This window comes from Peromyscus leucopus, chromosome 1 (assembly GCF_004664715.2).
Source record: "Peromyscus leucopus breed LL Stock chromosome 1, UCI_PerLeu_2.1, whole genome shotgun sequence".
NCBI classification, from domain to species: domain Eukaryota; kingdom Metazoa; phylum Chordata; class Mammalia; order Rodentia; family Cricetidae; genus Peromyscus; species Peromyscus leucopus.
The window spans coordinates 22,649,416-22,676,044 of NC_051063.1; the positions used below are offsets into that span (position 1 = coordinate 22,649,416).

Genomic DNA, 26,629 nt, shown 5'->3' on the forward strand with positions numbered 1-26,629 from the left:
CTCTGACCCCAGATAAGTTTCTTAGGGTGCACAATATTTTGGGGAACACAATATCACCACAGTGCCTTCTACTGTAATACAGCCATCCCTTCAGACAAATCTCTCAAGACTAGGCAACATTCAGTTATTTTATTGGTAGCTAAGACTATTTGAAAGTAGACCTAACAATGTGGCCATTAAGTCTCTTGGCTTTCCAGTGCCAGAGAAATTATTTATATTCTTCCAGTCTTAGGTTTTTGAGGTATCTCACAGTAGCAAACATGTATAATACATTTGTTCATCTAGGAATAGTTTTGGAAATTATGAAAAGAGCTGGGAAATATGTTAGGGTGGATAATGAAATTACTATGGTTTATTGTTGTATTAGGCGCTGTGAGGTGGTCTTTATGTACCTGTGAATATGTGTTGTTATCCTTGGTTACTAAAGAAGCTGCTGTGGCCTGTGGCAAGGCAGAATAGAGCCAGGTGGGGAATCCAAAGAGAGAGACAAGGAGAAGAAGGTGGAGTCAGAGGAGATGCAAAGTGCTGCAGGGGAGCAAGATGTAATGAAACACAGGTAACACCACGAAGCCACGTGGCAAAACATAGATGAATAGAAATGGGTCAATTTAAGATGAAAGAGTTTGCTAGCAAGAAGCCTGAGCCATAGACCAAACAGTTTGCAATTAACATTAAGCTTCTGAGTGATTATTTTATAAGCTGCTGTGGGTCAGACAGGGACACAGGAAAACTTCCAGCTACATTTGGTGCCCACCATTGGGCATTGATCCACATAGACCCGAAAAAGCTTAAAAAAGATTGTGAATGCACAGAAACGGAGTCCCACTGGGCTTCCTAGTCTCACAGTCTCATACCATCAGCAGCACAGAGATGCATCTCCAGACAGCTGCCTGAGAGATGGAGCTGGCCACCAGCCGCCATGAGCTGAGCAGCTTGGCAGATTTCTGAAGCCTCTCCCACAGGGGGCAGAACCAAGAGGCTTCTCCCAGCCTCTGCCTGCAGGACTGAGAGCCAGCAGCCAGGGTGGCTGCTTTGGTCCTAGCCCCTCGGCAGTTTAAAGCAATGGTCAGAAAATGATTACAGATACACAATAAAACAGATTCAGATGGGAAAAAAAAAACTTCTAAACGGGTTACAATGTGTTTAAAAATATATATAGGCTTGAGAGAGAAAAGAAAAAAGGGTAGAGAAAGTCCTTAGAAAAGAAATAGAGTAATAAAAAATATAATAAGCCATGTAAAGATGGAAAATACACAGAGAGTCTGGACACTGTATGTTATTATGTTGTCTTTGAGTTGTTTGACTGCTAAGGAAGTAGCAACAGCTGCTAAGAGACAATTGATTATAAACGTTGCTGGATTAATTCAACCAATATATTTTGAAAATAACTTCAAAATTTAAGTCAAAAGATATGTTACTTTGGAGAAGAGATTATGCTTTTATTTCCACAGGAAGTAAGAGGCTGTGGATTCATTCTGTGTTAAGAAAAATCAGGTTTGATTAAGGAAGACCCCCTGAAAAATCTCCAATGTGAACAGATGGCCCAGATGATTAAATATTTCAGAGAGCCTCTATTGCAGTTTCCTCTGAGTTTTGCATCCAGAAAGCTTCCAGGCTGCTGGCTGAGATGATCCAGCCTCACAGACTACTCCAGTCAGGACTTGACCATAATCCTAATCCCTGAGAGGGTCCCCATAAGATTAACAGTACCCCCAATCAGCAGGAAGTAGCCTAGAGAACTATGCCCACATTCCCAAAAAATAAATTATGAATGTTGTCATCATTTGGGGGGTTGGTTACAAGTTATTATGGATAATGGTCAGGAAAAAAGCTAAACAAAGGAGATTAGATTCAGGGAACTTGTTCTGAAAATAAAAGGGGAGGATATAGAAATGACAGGGAGAAAAGGGTAGATTATTGACTCTACTTTAATCCAAAAAAAAAAAAACAACTATTAATCTTGCATATTTTACATTAGTATGGATTTTGGTTTATTGATACAAATTTAAAGTTAATTTTGTTATACTGTATGTATATTTCTACTCTTGTTTAGGGTATTATGTTCATGCAGCTCATTTAAAAATGTAATATAGTGGGGCGGTGGTGGCACACACCTTTGATCCCAGCACTCAGGAAGCAGAGGGAGGCAGATCTCTGTGAGTTCAAGGCCAGCCTGGTCTAGAGAGTGAGATCCAGGACAGGCACCAAAACTACACAGAGAAACCCTGTCTTGAAAAACCAAAATAAATAAATAAATAATAAAAATGTAATATATAATTAAGAAATACAGATTAATAATCATCTATAACAGCAAACTTACAGTCATGTTAGGTATGTTTTCAAGGTCATACAGGGATATATTTCAGATAGATAGGCAATCTTCAAACACTTCACAGACCTACAGAATATGGCATTTAAAATGTTTTAAGAACTTAGACTTTTCTCAACAGTGAGACATGTCTGCTCTTGCAGCACCAATTACTTTAAAGAGGATGATGGGCATCAAAGAAACTCCCTATGGGGTTTGTTTTCTTTATGGCAAAAGCTAGCCATGTGGGCAAAGAAAGTGCCCTTGCCTCAACTGCTGTACAATTTGACAGTATGCTGTACAAATTGGACAAGCAGGACACAAAAGAAAGTGACTGCAGAACTTTTCCAAGATAGAGTAGGGCAATCCTTCAAAAATCCTGCTTCACAGATAAGTCTGTCAGATATGCTAGGCCTGTAGACTGAAGATGGATGCACCAATGTTGCAGAGGAACTTTGGCGAATGTCCAGGCAGCCTGATGTCCCTGTCATTAGATAACATTTCACCCTTCTGGGGTCTTTGATGGAGTTGAAAACTAATAGTTATAGTGTTCCTTAGTTATAATAGAAAGTAAATTAGATATAAAACTTATACTCACCAAGATAAGATAGATAAGTATTTTCTCTAATTTTGTCAAATGCAAATGATTGGATATTTTTACTGTAATTCTTACTTAATAACTGGGTTTTTTTTACTATCTTAGGGTTAAAACCTTCCTTTTTAATTAGACAAAAGGGGGGTAATGCTGTGGGATAATGCTCTTGTATGCTGTAAAGATTTGTCACTCAAATTTGTTTAGTAGAACGCTGATTGGCCAATTGCCAGGCGGGGCAATCAGACTAGGAGAATTCTGGGAAGAGGAAGGGCGGAGTCAGGAGTCACCAGCTAGAGGAGAGGAAGCAACATGAGAATGCTACTCTGAGAAAAAGTATCAAGTTACATGGCTAAACATAGATAAGAATTATGGGTTAATTTAAGTGTAAGAGCTAGTTAGTAATAAGCCTGAACTATCAGCCAAGCATTTATAAATAATATTCAGCCTCCAAGTCAATTATTTGAGAAACGGCTGCTGGGTATTTGGGAACAGGCAAGGAGGAGAAAAACTTACACTTACACTTAGGTTCAGAGACAATCTAAAGATTCAACAGCAAGGGACCAAAAAAGCACATTATAGTCCAGCCACATGTCAGGCAATTTCTGTTTGTTTGTTGGTTGGTTTGGTTTTTTGATACAGGGTTTTCCTGTGTAGCTTTGGAGCCTGTTCTGGAACTCAGTCTGTAGACCAGGCTGGCCTCGATCTCACAGAGATCCGCTTGCCTCTGCCTCCTGAGTGCTGGGATCAAAGACATGTGCCACCACCGCCCGGTACATGTCAGACAATTATATACCAATTTAAATTATCTTTAGGGTAAGTTTGTGACAGTGAAGACTAATATTTTTATGTTAACTATAAAATTATCTATGTTTACAGAACTTTGAGAAGAAAATTTGGTAGAATGTTAACTACAGTTGGTGAGATAAAGTACATTTGTGGGCAGGGGTGGTCAGTAGCTATCACCTTAATAATTATAGGCAGATGTTATCTTCATATAACCTGAGTCTCCTGATAGAAAAGACGGAGATGAACACAACTGTGATTTGCCTGAGTGTCACCGCACAATAAGATAATTAACTTGGTTCAAGATAAATGGTTCCTCAGTACTGAATTTCAAAGGAAGTTTGTCTCTGCTATTGAGTGATATTATGTACAGATCTTGACAGCGTCCATACATCACTTGCAGAAGGGGGACTCTTTCTATTTTATGACCAACGCCAAGAAACCCAGAGGCCATGGCCATGGAAATGAGCTGTGTAGGGAGTTTGTGCCCCACTGGCCTTCCACTTCTGAACTCTGCATTTGCAGTTTCAAAGTGTTTGCTACATCTTATCAATTGTGTGAGACCTGCCTCACAGCTCTTCATTAGAGTCTTTGGTGCTGGAAATCTGCCCTTTGACCTTAGCGTGACTTGACCTTTCTCCCCTCTCCCTCCAGGTGTCGCTGCACTGGATTCCAATGTATCTGGAAAGATCGGTCTGCGTGCTGTGGTGTATTATTTCTGCACCACCATCATTGCTGTGATCCTCGGTGACACTTCTTCCTAACTTCTTCCTCTATGTATTTGTAACTTTGTGTTAAAAAGTAATAGGGCTTCTTAAAATGCACATTTTTTTTAGCCAGAAAGCAATATTGTCAGATTATCTTAGGCTTTTGCTGTCTTTGAGTCTGTATAATACGTTTAATGTGAAAAAAAAAAAATGCTGTAAGGACAGAATTTTGACCGTAGTACTGGGTATCAAAGTCTCTGATAAGAAACAGAGAGAAAGTGACATTTCTGTGCTCTGTCAGTATCACTGGGGAGAAAGACGTAAGGCCAAGAGTTATTATAATCTTAAACCAGATCATTGATCTGGAGCGGTAGAAGACAGTTCCAGAAAGGTTGCCGTGTATCTGCAAGATCTGCAAGTAGAAAACAGAAAAGCATCAAACAAATGAAGTGCCTTTGCTTCAGATAGTTCTGTGGCTGACTGAATTCAAAGAACTGGACCTAGTGTGGCCAGAAGCAATTCTAGGAAGTCACTCACTCTTTAAAAAGAAAAGCAAGAAGACTTCTTTGTTCATGCGTTTGTTCACTTCAGTGGGGGGCAGGGTAAGGTAGTGACTAAGGTTTAGCATTTTGTAGGGAACTTGCAGCCCCTCATGTCACAGTATTGCCTTGGCCACCTTGTCAACTGGTTCTCTAACACCCCAGGATGCCCTGGAAGGTTTTAATTCTCTGTGAATACTGTCTTTGGCCACAGGTATTGTGCTGGTCGTGAGCATCAAACCTGGTGTCACTCAGAAAGTGAGTGAAATCAACAGGACAGGCAAAACCCCTGAAGTGAGCACAGTGGACGCCATGTTGGACCTGATCAGGTGAGCCTTGCTGGTGGGTGATTTCCTGGATGGGTTGTCCGTGTAGTCGCACAAGGCCGCATGAGTGATGTAGTGCTCCCATGTCTTAGCATTTGTAGGTGTGTGTTAAGTGAATGTATGTATGGTGCACATACGTGGGGGTCAGAGGACAACTTCAGTAATTGACCCTCTCCTTCTGCCTTATTTGAGTGAGGGTCTTTCTGTCGGCTTTTGTGCTGTATGTGCTAGGACAGCTGGCCCTTGAGCTTCTGGAGGTTCTCCTGCATCTGCCTCCATTTTTACCATATAAGCACTGAGATTATCGATATGTACTAAGGTGCCCAGCTTTGCATGAGTTCTGGGGATTTGAACTCAGATCCTATGCTCATGCAGCAAGTACTTTACTCACTGAACCATCCCCCCAGTCCAATATCTTAACATTTTAAATAATTTTTAAATTAATATGCATCTTCATTTGCCATAAATCCTACAAATTATATTGCCGGTCATTTCTACTTGCCAAGCTAGATTCAGAAAGCCATGGATAGAACAGGACCCTGTCTGAGGATTTAGCAGGGACCGAAATGCAGGAAATACCCTTGTTACGTAAAGATGCTGGGGAGAAGTAGATGGCCAGTTCTGGGGGTTACTTGGAAAAATTCATGTTTTTATTATATAGAGAAACCCTCTTTTCTAAAGTGGTCAGTGCCACGAGCAAATTAACAAATTGAAAGTATCAATTTAAGCAGAACAAATGTTAAAAAAAAAGTTATAGGATATGTACATATTGAGCAGTTTGGGGACTAAGATTATCTCTACTTGTGACCATACACTATAATTTCATTCAATTTCTGCTGAATTTGCTGACTTATAAATGCATAGTTAGAATCACTAGGTTCCATTTCCATAGAATGGAGCAACTGAATCATGAGAAATTGCCAAGAAAGCCAAGTACTTAAATCTTTAGTTTTCTCTTTATATTTCAACTGTCCTACCATACCTAACTTATCTGCAGAAAGTACAGTCACTTGGGTTTCTTGAGTCTCCAAGGCATGTAACTTAGCTAATTATAGGGTCCATACAGTTTTCTTCACACCCATATTTTATTAGTTCACATATTTAATTTGGTGATTATGACAAAATTTGCAACTGGCATTAAGTACTCCAGAACAAATATGACAGACTATTCTAAAAATGGAAAGATACAGAAAATCAAACAACCGTCTCAACTCTGTATCCATCTGCCTGTGCAGCATTTCCCCAAGAACAGCATGGGTGTCACTTAAGGAATCTGTTAAGTGGAAGTTGCCTAGGGGGACTCATCAAGGGATACTATGCAGAGCAGAAGCTAGAAGAGAAACTGGAGAATCTATCCTATGCTACCCCCAATTCTATTGACCTATAGTTTAACAACCAAAACTGTCTGTTTCCTGATACAATCATTCTTTCTGTGTTGCCAACAGGAACATGTTCCCGGAGAACCTGGTCCAAGCCTGTTTTCAGCAGGTAACATCAGTGGCTTTGCTCGTGAGTTGCCCCTGTGATTCCACAACCCACTGAGACTTCATTTCCCCCAATGACACAAGAAATGAAATGACCCCATCAAAACTTGACAGCAAAGAGTATCCCTGTGAAGGCCGTCATGAAATGCATGCCATGATTGACAGAGTTCTCTTCTCAGGCATGATCTTCTCTTCACATAGAGAAAAGCAAGAGTCTGCCAACATGTTCTATTTTATTTATTTGTATTTTGGAGAGCCATGTTCTATTTGTAAAAAACTTGGACTTCCTGCAGATGCAATGCCGTGGACAGAAGAGCTGTCCATCTCTTCCTTCCCATCCCTTTCATGGTGACCATCTGTGTCCAACTCACACCGTGTTGACCAGCCCACCCAGAACTGGGGCTTTTCCTTCACATTAGGTGTCCATTGCTGGAACTCCGCAGCAAAGCCATGGGTGTTTTAGATTTTTTTTCTAATGAATGTTTACCATTGTCTTTGAGCCACTAAAAACCCCTTTTCTGTTTATCTGGGCTCCTTAAGACAGCTGAGTAGATCGTGCTGTATTCATTTACATAAATTACATGGACAGAGACCTCTATATAGACCAACAAAAATGGCAATTGCGTTGCTACCCCATAGCCCCCACCAGGAACAGAACTACCTCTATTTAAGGGGTGCCTTTGCAGCTCAGTTACAGTGGTCGTTTGTAGGGTTGCGAGTTGGCAGAGATTCTGCATGGGGGACGTTTCTTTCTAGCATCATAATAAAGTAGCTTTTTCTCAAGCCACCGTGATTGAAGCCTCACGGGACCAAACAGGGCTGGCTGATGGGAGAAATTCAACAGAAATCTCACTCACAGTGCAGCCCTGGAGGAACTGTTGATTTGGACACAGTCACTCAGTTACACCTTTCTCGGAACTTATTAGTCATCGTGTCTATTTTTTTAACAAATTGCTAAGGTTACTTTTCCAGATTAAAAATGATGAGTTTAAAAAAAACAGAAATGGTTGACGGGAATCTCCCTGTCTGTGAAAGTACCTCCGGATAAAACCTGCTTCTGTTTGCATTATGTCTCCATTCATTTTCCCCTATCGTGAAAGGGAGAGAACATTTTAGAGAGAACTGAATGGCAGTTGTGGGAGACTGGAGGTTTGGATTTTTAGATACCAGTGTTAGTCCCAGTGCCTTCTGGGAAGGATCATCAAGAGCTAGAAGCAACAGAAGCCCTATCAGTAGACCTTAAATGACAGTTACTTGGCCAAAATAACATCCCTGTGGTGCAGCCCCAACTGGATGCTAAAAAAAAAAAAAAAAAAAAAAAAAAAAAAAAAAAAAAAAAAACTTCTTACCTTTTGTGCAATTGTTTTTCTCCAATGTGCAGTACAAAACCAAGCGTGAAGAAGTGAAGCCTGTCAGTGATCCTGGGGGGAACGCCACAGAGGTGTCTGTCACCACCGCCATGACAACCATGTCTAAGGTACCATCTGCCACCCCAGCCCTCCCTGGCAGGCATGTGCCAGTCTTGAGTGGCAGGAGGGAGAAAGATGTTCAGTTTTATTATTCACAGAATCCTTGTTTGTGAACTTACCTCTTCTCCAAATGCGTCTATAGCCCAGAAACCTTTCGCAGTCCCCGCCCCAGAGGGGCACAAAACTGAGTCACCCACAGTACCTGAGTCCAAACTGAGCTTGAATGAGGCTACAATATATTAATTCATTTTGGTTTTCATTCAGTAAACACGCATCCATGTTGTTAAATGTTTTATCCCACTTCTGTTTTCCTTTCGTGCATTTTCTTGGTGATTTTTGTGGTCTCTTTATTTTATTTTGTCCTGTATTGCATTGAGAATCTCTTCCACTGACTATTTATGTGTGGGGTGGTAAGGGATACTGGGAATTGAACATTGGGTCTCCTGCATGCCAGAGAAGCACTCTACCCTTGAGCTAGTTCCCCCAATGCATCCTCTCTCTCTCTCTCTCTCTCTCTCTCTCTCTCTCTCTCTCTCTCTCTCTCTCTCTCTCTCTGTAATTTTGGGTACTTACATATTTCTCGTGCACTTTGTTTATAGTCACCCCCATAATCTTTTCCATTCTGTCCTCCCTAAGAATCCCTTCTACTCTCATATGTATACATATTTTTATGTGTGTGCGACTCTACCACTAAGCTACGTCCCAGCCCTATAGACTTTTCAATCTAGAGTCCATATGTAAGGGAAAACATGCAATATTTGAGTCTGGCATATTTTGTTTCCATTCCATCTATAATTCTTTTTCCTGCAAATGGTATAATTCCCCTCATCTTTGAGTCTGGCATATTTTGTTTCTGTTCCATGTATACTTCTTTTTCCTGCAAATGACACAATTTCCCTCATCTTTATGGATGAATGAAACTCCACTGTGTATGTGCACCACATTTCCTCCATCCCTTCATCTGTCAGTGAGCGCCTCTCCCCTGTCTTTGCTGTTGTGGCTAGTGCTGCAGTGAGCATTCATGTGCAGGTATTTCTGTGCTGTAGGGACTTGGAGGGTGTTCCCAGGAGTGGGGCTGCTAGATTATATCTGCTCCACCCCTGCATGCTCACTGGCACTTGTTTTCTTACCAGCAGTCATTATGACTAGGGTAGGATGGACTCTCTGTGTCCTTTTAATTTGTATTTCTCTGATGGTGAAAGATATTACACATTTTTCATATCTTTATTGGCTATTTGTTGATTTTACTATATAAAATGGATGGAAGCATAGTAATAAAATGCTCTGTAATGTTTCTAAGTACAAGAACACAGTGATACACTTTGTAGAGAAAATATATGTGATGGGTTGGAGAGGTGGCTCAGCGATTAAGAGCACTGACTGCTCTTCCAGAGGTCCTGAGTTCAATTCCCAGCAACCACATGGTGGCTCACAACCATCTATAATGAGATCTGGTAGGCCCTCTTCTGACCTATAAGTATTTGTGCAGATAGAACACTGTATACATAATAAACAAATCTTTAAAAAAAAAAAGAAAATATATGTGTTAAAGAAGCTTCATTCAGACGTGAGTATAGTCCTGTTAGCTGTGAATTCCATGTTAATGAATCAACGTATAGAAAATCGTCTCTAAAATAGAAATGCACATTAAACAATGCCGTGCACTGATTGCTTGATACAAATGATTTGACAAGGCTGTGTATTTCCCCATGGGGACTTTATAGAACATGACTACCAGGAGTAAGGAGCATCATTATTCATAGAGAGAGAATGGTGAGCCTTGTCACTGTACCTCGGCCGCTCCATACAGTTGAGTACCTTGGGGACTGTTTTAGGTTTGCAAGGCTCTAAACACAGAATACAGGCCCCCGCTTTCTTGCCTGAATGTCTCTGCCTGTATGTGCATTGGAATCCGGATCATCTGAGACTTCAGAAGGACGCGTGGCATGTGTGCCAGGTTCCTTCATGGAATCCAGCCCCACTCCACAATCAAGTGCCACCAATGTTTCTGTAACAAAATCATGTATGTTTTGCCAAGTAAGAAACACAGTGGCCTCATCTCCATTCAGAAGAGATTTTGTCAAAAGAGTAGACCATAAAGTTATCAAGAAAATCAATAGACTGTGAGGGCTATTGAGGTTTCAAGAGAATCAGATTTGTAGTTTTTAGGCCCACAGTAGACTTCTGAATGATCTCAGAGGAAATGTTTATTCTGGGTTTAGAGTGGGAGAGAGAAGAGGGAGAGAAGGAGGGAAATTTAGGAAGAAGAATATTCAGTCAACTTACTGACTAAATTAAAGCTGGATATGATGGTGCGTGCTTGTGATCCTAGCACTCAAGAGGTTAAGGCACGATCATGAGTTTGAAGCCACCCTGGGCTACCAAGTGAGTCCCTGTCTAAATAAATAAGTAGGGGCGTGGAGAGATGGCTCAGTGGTTAAAAGCACTTGCTGTTCTTCCAGAGGACCTGAGTTCAGTTCCCAGCACCCACACTGGATAGCTCACAACTATCTGTACTCCAGTTCCAGGGGATCTGGTACCCTCTTATGGCCTCCATGAGCATCCCCACATGCACAGCATAAATTCACACACACACACACACACACACACACACACACACACACACACACCAAATAAATGAAAAAATATAATTTAAATTCAGTAGGCCATTGTTGGCTTCCGGCTTCCTACTGCAAAACGCCTCCATTTCTCCCAACTATGGCCATGGGTCCTCTGTAGCCAGGTTTCTTATTGACTCCCAGGGTGGGGGTGGGGCTCTCTTCTATTCAGATCCACCCTTTACTTGCTCCTTATTACTAACTATTGATCAGATTTCACAAATAGTGTTCTGAGCACCCTCCATATTGGAGTTGCTGCTCCACGTTAAGAGGATAGTGGAAGAACAGATATGACATCATGTGACATATGATAGATTTGTCACATCCTCAGACAAGGAGTGACAAATGTCATCTTCAGAGAAACCAGGGTGCTTTGGGAGCATTGGGGGCCATAAAGGATGAGGAGGAATCATTGAAACAGGCTACAGAGGCCTGGTGCATCACATCTTCTGCCTATGGTGTGCATCTTTCTTAAACATTCTTTGTCTCTTGAGTACTGCAGTGGTTTGAAAGAAAATGGCCCCCAAAGGGAGTGGTACTATTAGGAGGTGTGGTCTTATTTCAGTGGGTATGGCCTTGTTAGAGGAAGTGTGTCACTGTGGAGGCGGGCTTTGAAGTCTCACATATGCTCAAACCATACTCAGTGTCTCAGTTCACTTCCTGCCGTTTGCCAATCAAGATGTAGGACTTGCAGTTCCAGCACCTTGTCTGCCTGCATACTGCCATGTCCTACCATGATGATAATGGACTAAACCTCTGAAACTATAAGCTCCCACCTCAACTAAATGTTTTCCTTTATAAGAGTTGCCATGGTCATGGTGTCTCTTCACAGTAACAGAAACCCTAACTAAGACCCTCGCCTAGCTTTCCCTCACCTCACAGACAGCATTTATGTCCTAGTTTCTGTGTGACACTTGTAACTCATACTGTGGCTGTGCAGTTAAGATACTAATACCATCTTGGTATTGGCTCATGTTTCTCACAGTTCATATTGTCTCTCCAGCTACATTTTAAAACTTGTGCCAAAGCCTATGCAGTTAGAACATTCTAGCTGTACCATAAACATTTGTTCTGTCATAAATAAGAAATGACTGGTACCCCAGGAGCTTATCAGGATAATTCTTTATAGATCTGGTCTGTCCCACACAGATTATGTTATCTCTTAGTAAATCTTGTGCTATTTTTTGCTCAGAATGAAGAAATGATTCATAGTATCAGCTATCGGGCTGGTTTTCATAGTTTGAAATCCTGTTGGTCACATCAGACTGAAGATAGGTGATGAATGTCCCTCGGCTTCATTATCAGGAAGGGACAGATGGTATAATGTCCTCCCAATATTCATGCTGGTAAACACTCTGTAGTTCGTGCATTATTAATTTCTATCTTTTAAAAAAGAATTCTCCAAATGTAGCTAGTGGTTAACCCTGAAAAATGCTTCAATTCTAAAATTCATAAAAAATCACACATTGCAGCACTGGCATTTTTCAAAAGACATGCTCACAGATGGGCTTGTTAAAAAGAAAAAACAAGCCCTTAAACTTCAGTGTCAGGGGGCAGAGCGTTTCATGGGTAGGCTTTGTCATTACCATTATACCTCTGACTCAGATCACTCTGGTTCCCATTATGCTTCAGTATATTTTCTTGGTTTTGGTCCACAGAACACGACAAAGGAATACAAAATCGTGGGCCTGTATTCGGATGGCATCAATGTCCTGGGCTTGATCATCTTTTGCCTTGTCTTCGGACTTGTCATTGGAAAGATGGGAGAAAAGGGACAGATTCTGGTGGACTTCTTCAATGCGTTGAGTGACGCAACCATGAAAATCGTTCAGATCATCATGTGGTGAGCAGTGCTGATTAATGCCATTTTGCTTCCCCTGATAACACCTTCTCAGAACTGTAAAGAAGAGGCTTACATTCCTCAGTGGGTCCTTCCTAGAGAAGGCAGATATTTAAAATCAACATGGGACTATGTTGTTTGAATCTAAGATTGTCTCTCAATAAAAAAACCAGAGCCAGATATCAGGGTGAAAGCTGAAAGATCAGAGAAGCAGAACAGCCAATCACTAGTTCTTATCTCTACGAAATCCTCAGCCTAAAGAGAGTTAGTTCCTGCTTCCTCATACCTTATATACCTTTCTCTGCCCAGACATCACTTCCTGGGATTAAAGGCGTGTGTGCTCCCCAGTACTAGGATTAAAGCTGTGTGCCACCACTGCCTGGCTCTGTTTTTCTCTCCTATACTGGATCAATCTCATGTAGCCCAGTGTGGCCTTGAACTCACAGAGATCCAGACAGATCTCTGTCTCCTAAGTGATAGGATTAAAGGTGTGTGCCACCACTGCCTGACCTCTGTATCTAATCTAGTGGCTGGTACACAATATATCACCACAGAAGTATTAACTAATTTCACATCCTCCTCTGGAATTAGTCTAGTCCTGAAAGTCTGTCAGCCATTATCTCTTGCCTCAGGCCTAGAGAGCAACCTGCAGCTACCCAGCATTCCTGTCAGAAAGTTCCTGGGGTATATGAACAGAAGGTGCTTTTCCTTTTAGGCCCCAATGCAGAAATGAAATTCAAAACATCGCAACTGTTCTAGCCTGGGCACAACCACATCTGAATGAGAAAACTGTCTCCTGGCATCCAGAGACACCTCCTGTCTGTCCTGCCTCTGAGATGCCCAAACGTTCAGCTTTCCTGGGAGGCTCCTTGCTCCCCTAGTTCATGTGGAATTGGCTCAACATTTTATAACCCAAGTGGCAGGAACTGACAGTAAAATATCCAGTGGTAACAGCCAAGGAAGTCACTTAATCCCACTAAAACCGCAGCTTCATCACCTGCAAGAAAAGGATAGTAAAACCTGCCCCAGGGCTAGGAGAAGAACATCCAGTGAAATGATGTGTGTAAAATACTTCCCCAGCATAAGACATAGCTAAATGGAGGTCCACAAATGGAGCTATCGGGTCACACCGCTGCTGCTACCATTGCCTCTATCCATGACACCTGAGAAACAAGATGATCATGGCTGGAGAGATTTGGCTCATAGGAGATGAGCAGATATGACGGTCACTAGGGTCTATGTGCACTGTGTGTGTGCTTCTGTAGCACACATCCTTGCCAGCTGCCCTTAATTTGGAGTTGAGTAGAATGAAGAGAGCGTGCAGGTCCTAAGGACATTAGAGGCATACCTGCCTTGAAGCTGAACCCTTGGCTTCCTGATTATAGCCTGTGGTCCTCCCAGTGGAGTGAGCATGCACACTGAGCATGCCCACCCTGGCTTCTTCCCTCCCCAGCAACCTGTCTGAGAAACCCCCTGATGACTGAATTGTGTCTTTCTTGTGCTTGCTTTCTAGTTACATGCCCATTGGCATTTTGTTCCTAATTGCTGGGAAGATCATAGAAGTTGAAGACTGGGAAATATTCCGCAAGTTGGGCCTTTACATGGCCACGGTCCTGAGTGGGTATGTCACACTCAAGAAAAGAAACCGAATCCCCTGCAGAAAGGCCAGGGTGTAGCTGGTTAGATGAGGCTTTTCTCCCCTGCGCAGGGAAAGACGGGGTTTGGAGATAAGAGAGTATCAAGGCTGCCCTTTAACAGCTGTGCTGTAGGTGGATCATGCTGGGCTAATTGCCAGCTCCTGACAGAACAGCTGGACCAGACTTTGCCATTGCCTCTATTGGTTGGGTTTAAAACAAGAGAAAAACTCATTTGTAGGCTCTTGGGGCTATCGCCTGTCCTCTTCTTCCTTCAGAATGTAAACTAATCAAGCAGGAAAGAATGCCTCCCCCATATCCCATGGCTGAAAGAAATTAAAAAGGACCTAAATAAATTCCATCTCAAGCACTTAGGACGGGTTTTGGTTCTGATGTTCTTGCTGGGCTGGTAGCTACTGCTGTGTCTTGTGTCACCAGGGTGTCAGGGTGCCAGGGAGATCATTGGGCTATTTAGTAAGTGTCTGAGACCTTTCAGAATCCATAAAACAAACAGGAAGGTGACAGGGTTGAGTCCCTTGCATATTTCTTACAATCCAGCTGTTGGCTCCTTCAGAAGAGATGTCATAGGTTATGAATGGTGCCACCAAACACCTGGCCAAGGATAGAATGGTCCTATATACTGAGAAATGTGGGGCAAGAGAATGAGTAAATGACTGATTAGTTTTCCACTGGGCCAAAAACCCAGCTTGAGCCATGGGTTTCCCTCTCTGAACCTGGCTACACTGAGGAGTTCCCACAACACGGCGTTAGTCGTTAACCCAGCGTGCTAAAAACACAGCTTCCCAGCTGTCCAGAAGCAGCCTGGTCCTACAGTGTGAGGGTCGGAGTTGAACTGCTAGACCACAGAGATCAGAGAGGGGGGCTTCTACCTTCTCCCAGCCCTGCACTAGAGCTGCTGAAACAGGCAATACCAGGGATGGGGTGGGCAGTGGTGCGGCTGAGGTCTGGGATGATAAGCCATTTCATAATGGGGCTCTGTTGACTGCTTGTCTCTTGCTCTGTCTAACCTAATGTCATAGCTAAGATCTCATGATTCCCTGGACTAGGAAGCCCCTCTCCTCAGACCCTCAGGCTTCCTATTTGTAATAATCACTGCTTATTATTCAATCTTGTCTAACTGAACTGTCAGCTTGTGCTTACGTGTCCACACCATCTGCTGGTAGGTCTCATTTAGTCAACCCCATGTAGAGCAACCTGTAGATTCCGGCGTGAGGCACTCTGGGAGGACAGGGATAATAAAGAAATGAGGGCCGGACCTAAAGCACAAGTTTCTCCTTATTGAAACTCTGACTTCTGTCTTCGATAGTAGACACCATTCACGAGCCTAGTCCAGAATGGGATAGGGGGGGAGCTGTGATAAGAGCTATAATGAGAGAGAGAGAGAATTCTGTAGAAGGTGGCAGAGGGGAACATCATCGAACACTGAGCAGGAATATCAATTACAGAGATGGAGATGATGTGACCCTCAATGAGCTTGGAAATCTATTCAGCTACACGATTTGCTGATAACTTTGACAAGGTGTCTCATTTGCTGACTGAGCCTTGACATCCCCACCTGTGGAATGGGGACATGGTTTCGCTGTCAGCATCTCCATCTCATTGGGTCTTTACGAAAGCTTAAAGATGTCATAATTGGAAAGGCTGGTTGAAAACCAGGCTCAGGTCTGAGGAAGTGGTGTTAAGGCCTTCTCCCTCTCCTCTGCAGGCTTGCAATCCACTCCACTGTAGTACTGCCACTGATCTATTTCATCATTGTGCGCAAGAATCCTTTCCGATTTGCCTTGGGCATGGCGCAGGCTCTCCTGACAGCTCTCATGATATCTTCCAGGTAACTAGAAGAGTGTCTTGGAGGAGCCCAGATGATGCTTTATCAGCTTTTGTCACTTGGTGGAGATGTCTCCAGCTTCTGGAGTTTGGATAGACACCCTTGAGAGATGGTGCCTATATTCTCTGTCCATCTCCTTGAATGTATTTCTCCACCCTTTTGAATACTTCCTACACTCTTGCTGTGGCCTGATACCCAGAAAATATCCTGCTGTAACTGTGGTCGGCATAGCACCTTCTGATTCCTGGACTGGCCAAAAGTACCAGCATACACAGGCTGGAGAGGACCCAGGTTCAAGTCCCAACACCCACATAGTGGCTCACAAATGTCTGAGAACCAACAACTTCTTCTGGCCTCTGAGTGTACCAGGCACACAGGCATGCATTTGGGCAAAACACCCATACACATAAAAATAAAATAAGAATCACTAGCATGTTATGGGGCCCTTTGTTCAATTTTTGGAAGACAGGGGTTCTTTTGGGGTGGAGACTGAGGCCTGGCATTCTTAAACCTGGATTCTTTCCCCTGGGTCCCACAGTTCAGCAACTCTACCAGTCACGTTCCGCTGTGCAGAAGAAAAGAACCAGGTGGACAAGAGGATCACAAGATTCGTGCTGCCGGTCGGTGCCACCATCAACATGGATGGCACCGCACTCTACGAGGCTGTGGCAGCCGTGTTTATTGCGCAGCTGAATGACTTGGACTTGAGCATCGGGCAGATCATCACCATCAGGTGAGGCACGGTGTCTGTCACTCTCCTTTGCATCACTGCTACCTGGACTGCCTCAAGTTAACATGACCCCTGAAGACAGATCAAGAAGGACCCAGAGGTGAAATGTCCTATTGGTTCATAGGTCCCCACCCAAGATGAAGACAAGGGGTAGACTTGTGGTACATATGATTCCTGCTTCAGGATCTGAGTAGCTAAAGCATCTCTCTCTTCATTTTAGTGTGACCAATAGGTGTCAGATAGTGCCAGGCACAGATTAGACACCTAAGACTCAAGGCTAAATAAGCATCAGCCCCTGCTCTAATGGGAGTCCCTGGTGGGTGGGAATTAGATACCCAAATAAATGCTGGATCTGTGGTTGGACTCTCATGAAAAAATGATTGGGGGAGTGTCACAGGATGGCCCCAACAAGAGAAGGATCAACTCTACCTGGGAAGAGGGGGGAAGGATTCCTAGAGGGGCTGGAAGTATAGATGAATCTTAGATGAGGAACAAGAATTTTAGCAGGAAAAAGAGACAAAAGCTAACAGCCAAGAACAGCAGAAATAACTCATGGCCTAATCCGAGTCAAGATTCTTTGGCCATAAAGAGACCTGTGTGGAGGGTCTAGTATAACATTTTATCATATCATAGACAGATCTGCATTTTAAAAAGATAACTAGACATATGATGGGCGGCTTGGATGGGAGCAGGACCACCAACCAAATCAGTTAGTATCCAAATGACCTATATCAAGATGGACACTGAGCACACCTCTGAGTTAGTGAATCAAAGAGCCACTATCTGGATTCAGGCTAAGGGACAGGAAAAGGCTGAGATTGATGGTTTGAGCTCATCAGAACAAGAGACACAAGGGGAAAATACTTTATACTTCTTGACACATTCAATTTGAATGCCTTTAAGAATTCAAGGGCTGGAGTGATAATTCAGTAGATAAGAGAACTAACTGTTCTTCCAGAGGACCCAAGAAGCTACCCATGTTGGCTAGCTCAAAACTGCCTAGAAATCCAGCTCCAGGGGATCTGGTATCACTGTCCTACATAGGCGCCTGTACTCATATGCACATGTCCACATGTGTACACACAAACACATGCACACAAAATAATAAAAATAAAGTACGAGCCAGGTGGTGGTGGCACATACCTTTAATCCCAGCACTCAGGAGGCAGAGGCAGGCAGATCTCTGAGTTTGAGGCCAGCCTGGTCTACAAAGGGCATTTTAGGACAGCCAGAGCTACACAGTGAAACCCTGTCTCAAAAACCAAAGAAAAGAAAATTTAAAACATTGGAAATTTAAAAAATCAAATGCAGATATGATTGATGCTATAGATCTGAATTACAAATCCAAAAGTCAGGGTCAGCTGCTTATCATAAGACATGTGGGTTACAAGTCAAGAGTCTGTGTCTGAATCTGTCCATAACACTATAACTAGTTATAACTGGAACCTTGGGCAAGCTATTTGAATTATCTAAGTTCTGTTTTCTCACCTGTAAAAAGGAGGAGATAACAGTGCCTATGATTTATTCAAATACGATAATTAAGAAAGAGGATGTTTATAAAGTCTTGGTGTTGACACAATGAGTCTCCAGGAAATGTTAGGAATGGGTGACATTATGCTGGAGGAGTTTGTAGAGGAGAAGAAAGTAAGGCAAAGCCTCAGAAAGTCCTACTAGAGGTGGATATGAGGGAGGTTAAGAGAGGGAGAAAGAATGGAGGTGGGAGGAAGCCAGGGGCATTGTGGGAACCTAGAGACAAGTGGTTTATTCTTAAGGGTTAGAATGGTTCAGTGTCTGATGCCAAAAAGAATTCAAGGCAAATGAAAAGTGAGGAGGTGGTAGAGATGGCATTGGTGAATTCCACTGGAGTTGATTCCTAGGATGGCATCATGTAGCCACTAGCCCCATGTGGCCAATGGCTGACTGAACTGGGTAGCACAGATGTGGAAGAATCCCATCACTACAGATAGCTCTGTTCGATGGCACTGTTTGAGTGACAGTTTGGGATTCCAGTTGACCTCAGGATTGATGAAGCCAGGCCAGCTTCATTTATGTATCATGCACACATTGTACATAGCCATATGTGCTCATATACATATGAAATATTTGTAGTGTGCTTAGGTTTTGCCTGTGATCAGGTTGTGTGAGACCACGTGTGGAATTTTCCATTCATACTGTCACATTAGTCTTAGATTTTGGAGCATTTAGGATGTTGGATTTCCAGATTAGGTATTGACGTCATCATGGTGAGGCTCACTAGGGCTGCAGGAACAGAGTCTTCTTCTCTGATGATTTAAAGAATAGAAAAACAGAGAAAGCACGGTCTCAGCACTCAGCCAGGTTTTATTGATGCGTGCACGCGTACACATCACACACAACACACACACACACACACACACACACACCACACATCACACACATGCACACACGCACGCATGCACAGCACCACACACCAGGTTCCCCCATTATCCGAAGAGAATCTGAGTTCTCCAGGCAGAGCCAAAACTTTCCATGTTTGAGGATGGATGAGTTCCCTTTCTCCCTCGGGATTGGCTGGTTTGGGATGTTGCAATGGATTGGGTAATCCAGACAAAGAAAGAAAGCTGATTGGTTCCCACCATGAGAGCCCCTCCCTTCATTTAAAAGTCAGCACCAGAGAATCTCCTCTGGCAGGAAAAACATCAGTCTTTGTCTTAAGAGGGAGAAGGAAGTCAGCCATCTTAAATGTGTATGGGAAAGTACATTAATCTACCTAGCACCTCTTTGCGCTGCCTGCCTGCCTACCAGAGAGCTGTTAAGACTTCTGGTCCCTCAGCATGCTCAACCAGAAAGTAGTGGCTGCTATACTCAGAGTGTCATGTGTATTGGTCCTAGCCGAACAGCAAAAGTGGCATATTTTTAGTTTTCTGCACAGGTACTCTCCTGATCTTTATCAGGCTTCAGAGAAACATCTTGCTGAAGAAAATGCTCTTAGTAAATTGGCAGAACCTGGAACGTAGCCAGATGTATCTGACTCTGAAACCTGTGTCCACACTACTTAACAGCCCAGCCTCCAATCCTGCTGGGCCAGTGTGCTAGGAGAGAACTTGGTATCTCAGAAGCTAAAAACCCTTTTGCTGAAGCAGGATATTGTTGAAGCAGATGAATAGTTTTCATATCTTCCCCCTTATCTGAAGATAACAAAGTTCTGAATGTCACACCAAAGCCAGTCAAGTGACGGAAGTTTTGTGAGCAAGTTCAAGACTCAAGGGCAGGCGGAATGGATTCTGAAGCCCAGCCTCTGAATGGCTAACCATGATATAATGAGGCTTCCAAGGGGGGTCAGTGAGCCTGGGCACGTATCCATTCTGACAAAGAAAACCTATTGATGCATTGTTTAATTTTTTTTCAACCAGCATTGAAATCATGTTGGGTTTTTCAAAAGAGGACTTAGTGTTAGTTTTCTGGCTGCGTTGTGTTCTTACCCTGTAAGGAAACGTCACGAAACACGACAGAATCCGCTTATGAGAGTTTATTAGAAATACAGGGATAGAGAGTGTGCAGGCCTGTGGGAGAGACACATGCGTGGAGAAGAGAATGGGAATATCGCACTGGACTTTTAAAACCGGCTGGGGGCGTGGCCAGGTCACGTCACTACTCTACGCGTGTGCGTAGATCACATGGTCACGTTGTGCGCTTACATGACCATGCAATGTCACGGGCCCTGATCACGAGAGACCCCTTGGCCCGGAACTTGCTAGGTGGAGATATCCGGGCCCACCGGGTATCCTAGCTACGAGACGCTTTTGATCCGGAAATGGCTAGGCGGAAGTGTCCGCCTGGTAAATGCAACCGTGTTGTAAACCCTTCACTTAGGAAGGACAGCTCTGATGGATGATGTAAGGCTAAAACGTGTAGAGATGTTGGTCCAGCTCCAGAGCTCTCTAAGTCACTGTAAACCAGTAGCCATAGCCTCTAAAGGAACACGTACTAGACAAAGAACCTGGCTGGCTTTTGACCCATGAGCAACCTCTACAACACAGCACTAGACAGATGAGTAGTCAGCTGAATCTGTTTTCTGAGAATTCAGAGACCTTTGGGACCCAGAGGAATATGGATTTGAGGCTAGATCTGGGTTTTATCTCATTGAACTCAGCAGTTTCTGCACCTGTACTCTGTGCCCACCCGCATCTGGAAATGGTACTCTAGCCTGAGGGTAAGTCCATAACTCCAGAAAGCACTGTGGGTGTCCCTGCCTGCTCCTTCAATTCAGAGGACTTTCAGGGCCTGGGGAGCCTTGATGGCTTGGAATGACCCAGTTAAAATAAAAGTACTGCTGGTAAGAAGCTGCACATTACCAGGAGAAGAATCCCTGTGCCCTAGTCTGGGTGTTCAAGGGGGATCTTGTCAAACACATGGTAGTGAAGTTCCTCCAGCTACCTACCCTGGATTCCGGATCTCTCCTCCTTTTGCACAAAGTACATCTGCTGGAAAGAAGGATCAGTCAGGAACGCTCACACCTTGGATGGAATCACACCGTTTCTCAATTCAGTGCCCTAAACAGGTGTTCTTGGAGAAGGTGAGAATCTTGTGATACCGGGAAGTTATGTAAAACCAGCTTAACCATTGCTTCATCCGTTTTCCTTCACCTCAGGCATCCTTGCCCATCCACTCTACTGTCTGTCGCTCTTCTCACCTTCCCTGGCACATGCTAAGTGCTCTGCAAATGACTGAGCAGCAGAGACTGGAGGAGGAAGGACATAAGTAAAGAGGGATCTGACACTTGGGATCAGGGCATTGGATGGGTAGATAAAGCCTTGTATAAAAACTCCTGTTGGTAAATCCCTACCATCCTTCTGGGTAATTCTGCCTCAGTGTTGATGTCACTTGTTCCTATTCTATACTTCCTTGCTTTAGGGTGATCTGCCAAATGCTCTCCTGCTTCCATGGCATTCTGTTCCTCGTAAGCTCCAGCAGCTCCCATCATCTCTGTGTGTATACATATATTATGTATATTATACACACACATTATATATATAATGGATGGATGGATAGATGGACGGATTATAGGCAGATCAATAGATACACATGAGTCAGAAAGTCAGAACTGATATTTAACAAATAGGTTCTACCTGTCCCCTATAGGAACCTAACGGACACAGAGCCTGTTTCAGGCCTGAGGCCTGGATGGCGATAGAGGGGTCTAACCCTTTCCTGCCGTTGTGTTTTGGCTACAGTATCACAGCCACAGCTGCTAGCATTGGAGCTGCCGGTGTGCCCCAGGCTGGCCTGGTGACCATGGTGATCGTGCTGAGTGCTGTAGGCCTGCCTGCTGAGGATGTCACCCTCATCATCGCCGTGGACTGGCTCCTGTGAGTTGGGATAAATTCCCCTGCCTCTGCTGGCTGGGCAGGCAGCTTCCTAGCCACGCAGAATCTTCACGGTGCGCTACTTTTCCTCCTCACATTGCCTAATGAGCCATCTGTTGCTGCTTTCACTTCCCTTTAGCCAAGCTGTCTGGTAACATGCTTAAATTTAACCCTTCGAAACTTCAGCAGGGTTTCTTAAAAGTCAGTGACTCCATCAGTTCATGGTATGCCTGGTGACACTTAAGGTTAGGGGCTGGGTGTGGGACAAGATTAAATATGAGACAATGTAGTGGAGGCATGGGACAAAACCCCATAGCCAGACCCACATATCCCAGCCCCAAGTTAGCTTCATAAACAGGGCACCACCTGCTTTGAAACCCCAGCCTCTTTCCAGCTGTCTTGGAATCCTCTGGGCTGGTGACAAGAACAAAGGTTTTAGCATATGCCTGTGTTTAAATCCTCATCTGGTATCTTGCTAGGTTTGGGATCTCGAACATGCTCCTTAACCCCTCTGAGGCCCAATGGCATTATCCATGAAATGGGAAAAAGTTATGCCTACCTCAGTGGCTTGTTGTAGGGACCAAAAGGGTTCATTTGAGCCAGGTGTCTAGAAGTATGCCTGGCAGTTCGGTACATGCTCGGCTTAGGGCAAGTTCTATTGCTGTGATGGCAAGGCATCAAACCACTTAGCCCCTGACCGCTCTCTTGTATCTCATACACACACACACACCATACACAGAACATCTGTCTGAGGATATGCCTCCTTGATGCCCCGAATTGAAAGTGGAACAGCCTGGTCTCTGGCTTTAGTTTTGATACTCACACCTGCCTTCCAGTACCAAGGTGTGGCTCTGCTCCTGACCATCAGATTGAATACAGCTCCATATTGAACCTCACCTTAGAGAGAGACCAGGGTTGTACAGTCTATAAACAGCAGCTAGGTTTGGAGAAAGGGACACAGTCATGCTGTGGAGGTGCCAACCTTGTACCTGGCTTGGGAGCTGTGACTTCTGCACAGTAATGGGCATCCCAGGTAAAGGAAGAACCGGGCTGACTTGAACCCTGGCTTTTCCTAGAAGCAGTGACTTTCACTGCCAAGATGAGTGGAAGGTCCAAACTATGGGATGCAGGGATGCTGGGCCAGTGCACTCTGTGGCACGTCTCCTGTCAGAAGGGCATCCACAGTGGCATGTGCAGTCACTGTTGTCCTTTCCTGTCTCACAGTGCCATCTCACAAGCGTACCCATGTTCACAGTTCTCTCACCAAATCCTCAGTATCAAAATGGACACACCCTCTGGAGGCCTTTACAATAGGCTTTTCCTGCCACTGGCCTCTTCTCTGGCCTGCCTATGATTAAGACAAATGGAGGATGTATCCAAGAGGAATCCATTTCCCAGCTGGCCTTTATTTTCTGGATGCCATGTTGTCCCATGTCTTTGCCAGGTTGTTCATGGAGTGACCTTATTTGGTAGACATAAGTACACCAGGGACACTGGGGACACACCTGAGACTCACATACTCGGCACCGTCCACCCCAACCAAATATTCAGATTCCCTCACCTTAGCCAAAAGAGAGCCCATAATGCCAGGGCACCTAGGAAAGCCACAAAACTGAAGTCAGCTCAAAGACAAGTTCTTGAGTTCTGAACCATCCTTAGTACCCTCCAGGTATCTCTGGAGACCCCATTCTTATTTGGGAAGAAAGGAGGGAATTTCTGGAGACTGGGAAAGGTCATTGCTACTGTCTGGGAGCACGGACCAAGTAGAGCCCATTTTCTCATTCTGTCCCTTTGGGAGCCACCTTCTGCCCCAGGCCAGTGAGGCATCTGGCGAGTCAGGGGACAGCATTCTGCATTGACTTAAATCTTAACCAGACGCATCAGAACCTTTCTTTCTCCATCCATCCATCAGTGAAGGAAGATGAAACCTGGACTCCTTCTGACTCTCCTGTCTCTTTCCCAGGGACCGGTTCAGGACCATGGTGAATGTCCTGGGTGACGCATTTGGGACTGGCATCGTGGAGAAACTCTCAAAGAAGGAGTTGGAGCAGATGGATGTTTCATCTGAAGTCAACATCGTGAACCCCTTTGCCTTGGAACCCACAATCCTTGACAATGAAGACTCCGATACCAAGAAGTCCTATGTCAATGGCGGATTTGCAGTGGACAAATCTGATACCATCTCATTTACCCAGACCTCACAGTTCTAGAGGCCTAGCTCCCGATGACTGGGATGAGAACGGACATCTCCACGGGAGCCATCTCTTAGCAAACTCCAACATTAAGGAATGAGAGAAACACTAAGAGTCAACTGTACATTTAGTTTGATAAACAGACCTCCAGATTATTTTCTATATTTGGCTTTATAGCCTTTGTTCTCTGGGTTTGGGAATTGGGGGTGGGGTAGAATGAAAGAAAATTAAGAAAGTTGTGTTATCTGGATTTTCTAATTCTATAAAACAAAGTGTGGAAGCATAAGAAGTAGTTAACTGTAGGAATTAGGGAATGGATATGGAAGAGAAATTGCTTTCTTGTGCATAGACCAGTGTTTTTAAACAATATTATTATTATTGGCTACAAATTTTTACTCAGGCTTTCTATTGGCATGACTTCCTTTGCCTTCTCACTTTTTATAGATTATGATGCATCTCAACAGCCCTCCCTACCCGGTTAAAGTGCCAAATTCTCCATTTGACCTCATCTTCAGTCACTCTCAAACTACTCTAACAGAAAAGAAAAGGATCAGCATAATTCTGCAATAATAGTTTAAGATAGTTGTGGGGTTTAGGGGAAGGGAGAGGGTTTTTTATTCAATGTACTGTATTGGGATGCTGGTAGCTGTTTAGCCAGTGTTCGGTATAGAACTATATGTATATGTGTGTATATTTATTATTTTCATATAATTTGCAAGACAAAGATCAGTAATGAACTATCAATGTGAAATAAGACACTCTCCTTGTACTTGAATCAAAACTGCAATTCCAAGCCGGGTGGTAGTGGCGCACATCTTTAATCCCAGCACTCAGGAGGCAGAGGCAGGCAGATCTCTATGAGTTCAAGGCCAGCCTGGTCTACAAAGTGAGTGCCAAGACTGTTATACAGTGAAAACCTGTCTCAAAAAACCAACCAACTAACCAAACAAACAAATCCTGCAATTCCAGCTAAGGTATACTTTGGAGCTCACCAGAACATTGTCAGGGAGCTCTGGGAAAAGACATCAAGTTGCTTGGTTACTGTGTTTCACCCCTAAAACAGAAATGTATTATGGTGGAACTCTATGGTGGCACAGCCAATCATTTCCAACTCCTGGGCTCAAGCTCCCTCCAGGGAGGAGTCCCTGTGAACACTGAGTAAATGCATTTGCAAAGGCAGCTCTCCCAAAGGCTGGATGTGCTCAGATCCAAACAGAAGGCTTCAAGGCTTCGCTCTTCAAGGAAACTCAGGCCCACTTCACAAGGCTGCCCCTTCACTGCTCTTGGTCCCCTCTGCCCACGAGGGCAGAAACAATAGTGGCAAGCCATCACCCAAGCTGTGCTTCAAGACAGGCTGCCTAAGTTGAATAAGCCACGTCGCGAGGGGACCAAGCGATCCCTATACTGTATTCTTTTTATTTTATATCTTTTTTACTTTGGGGGCTTTTTTTGAGGCAGGGTATCTCTACATAGGACTGGCTATCATGGAACTCACTATGTAGACTAGGCTGGCCTCAAACTCACAGAGATCCTTCTGCCTCTGCCTCCCTAGTGAGGGACTGGAAGGTGTGCACCACCATGCCCAGCTCTATACTGAATTCTTATAAAATAAAACCCAGGCCGTGAGCTACTGGTGCCAGTGGTTCAGGGAAAATGTTTCCATTTCCTTCTGCCTCCTTAGGAAAGGATCATTCGGAGAATCTTGGCCTTGCTGCTTCGAGTCCTCTGTCTTTCTCCTGCTCATTTCTGAAGACAGCTTATTAAAAGTCTACACTTCTGCCCTCATCCTGTAAATAAAGCGCAACAAAAACTTGTACTTGACATGGAGACAGATTCTTAACGCCACTGTTTCTGTAGTCTCACTAGCCACCGTACACCCGTGGTTTTATATTTAAGAAGCCAGAAACTGTGCCAAAGATTGCAGGGAGGTGAACGAGAGCTCAGGATTGGCCACCTGCACCTGAAAGCTACAAGAAATGGACACTGAATTACCAACTAAACGTCACAGTGACCAATGACTCTGAAATCTGACGTACAAATATCAGTATTCTTTATAGGAAGTAAGTCGAAATGAAGTTGAATGAATAATTTAGAAATGAATGGTTCTGTCCCCCTTATCTGGTGGCTCTCATTAGGGACACTAGAGTTTGGTAGAGCTGTTCACAAATTCCTTGTAGCCAGCCACTTAACGCCCTGTGCTGTTAACCGTGAAA

General features: G+C 43.9%; 1 protein-coding gene across 1 annotated transcript in view; it reads left to right on the forward strand.

Moving 5' to 3' along the window:
• Slc1a1 (solute carrier family 1 member 1) overlaps positions 1-25,761 on the forward strand; it is an 81,188-nt gene extending 55,427 nt beyond the window's left edge. The window contains exons 3-12 of the mRNA XM_028894428.2: positions 4,341-4,433; positions 5,147-5,261; positions 6,704-6,746; positions 8,124-8,219; positions 12,488-12,672; positions 14,183-14,290; positions 16,030-16,152; positions 16,688-16,882; positions 22,093-22,227; positions 24,188-25,761. Coding sequence (XP_028750261.1) covers positions 4,341-4,433; positions 5,147-5,261; positions 6,704-6,746; positions 8,124-8,219; positions 12,488-12,672; positions 14,183-14,290; positions 16,030-16,152; positions 16,688-16,882; positions 22,093-22,227; positions 24,188-24,434 — 1,340 coding nt within the window. The 3' untranslated portion in view covers positions 24,435-25,761. The remainder of the gene's footprint in view (positions 1-4,340; positions 4,434-5,146; positions 5,262-6,703; positions 6,747-8,123; positions 8,220-12,487; positions 12,673-14,182; positions 14,291-16,029; positions 16,153-16,687; positions 16,883-22,092; positions 22,228-24,187) is intronic.
• The last annotated feature ends 868 nt before the right edge of the window (positions 25,762-26,629 follow it).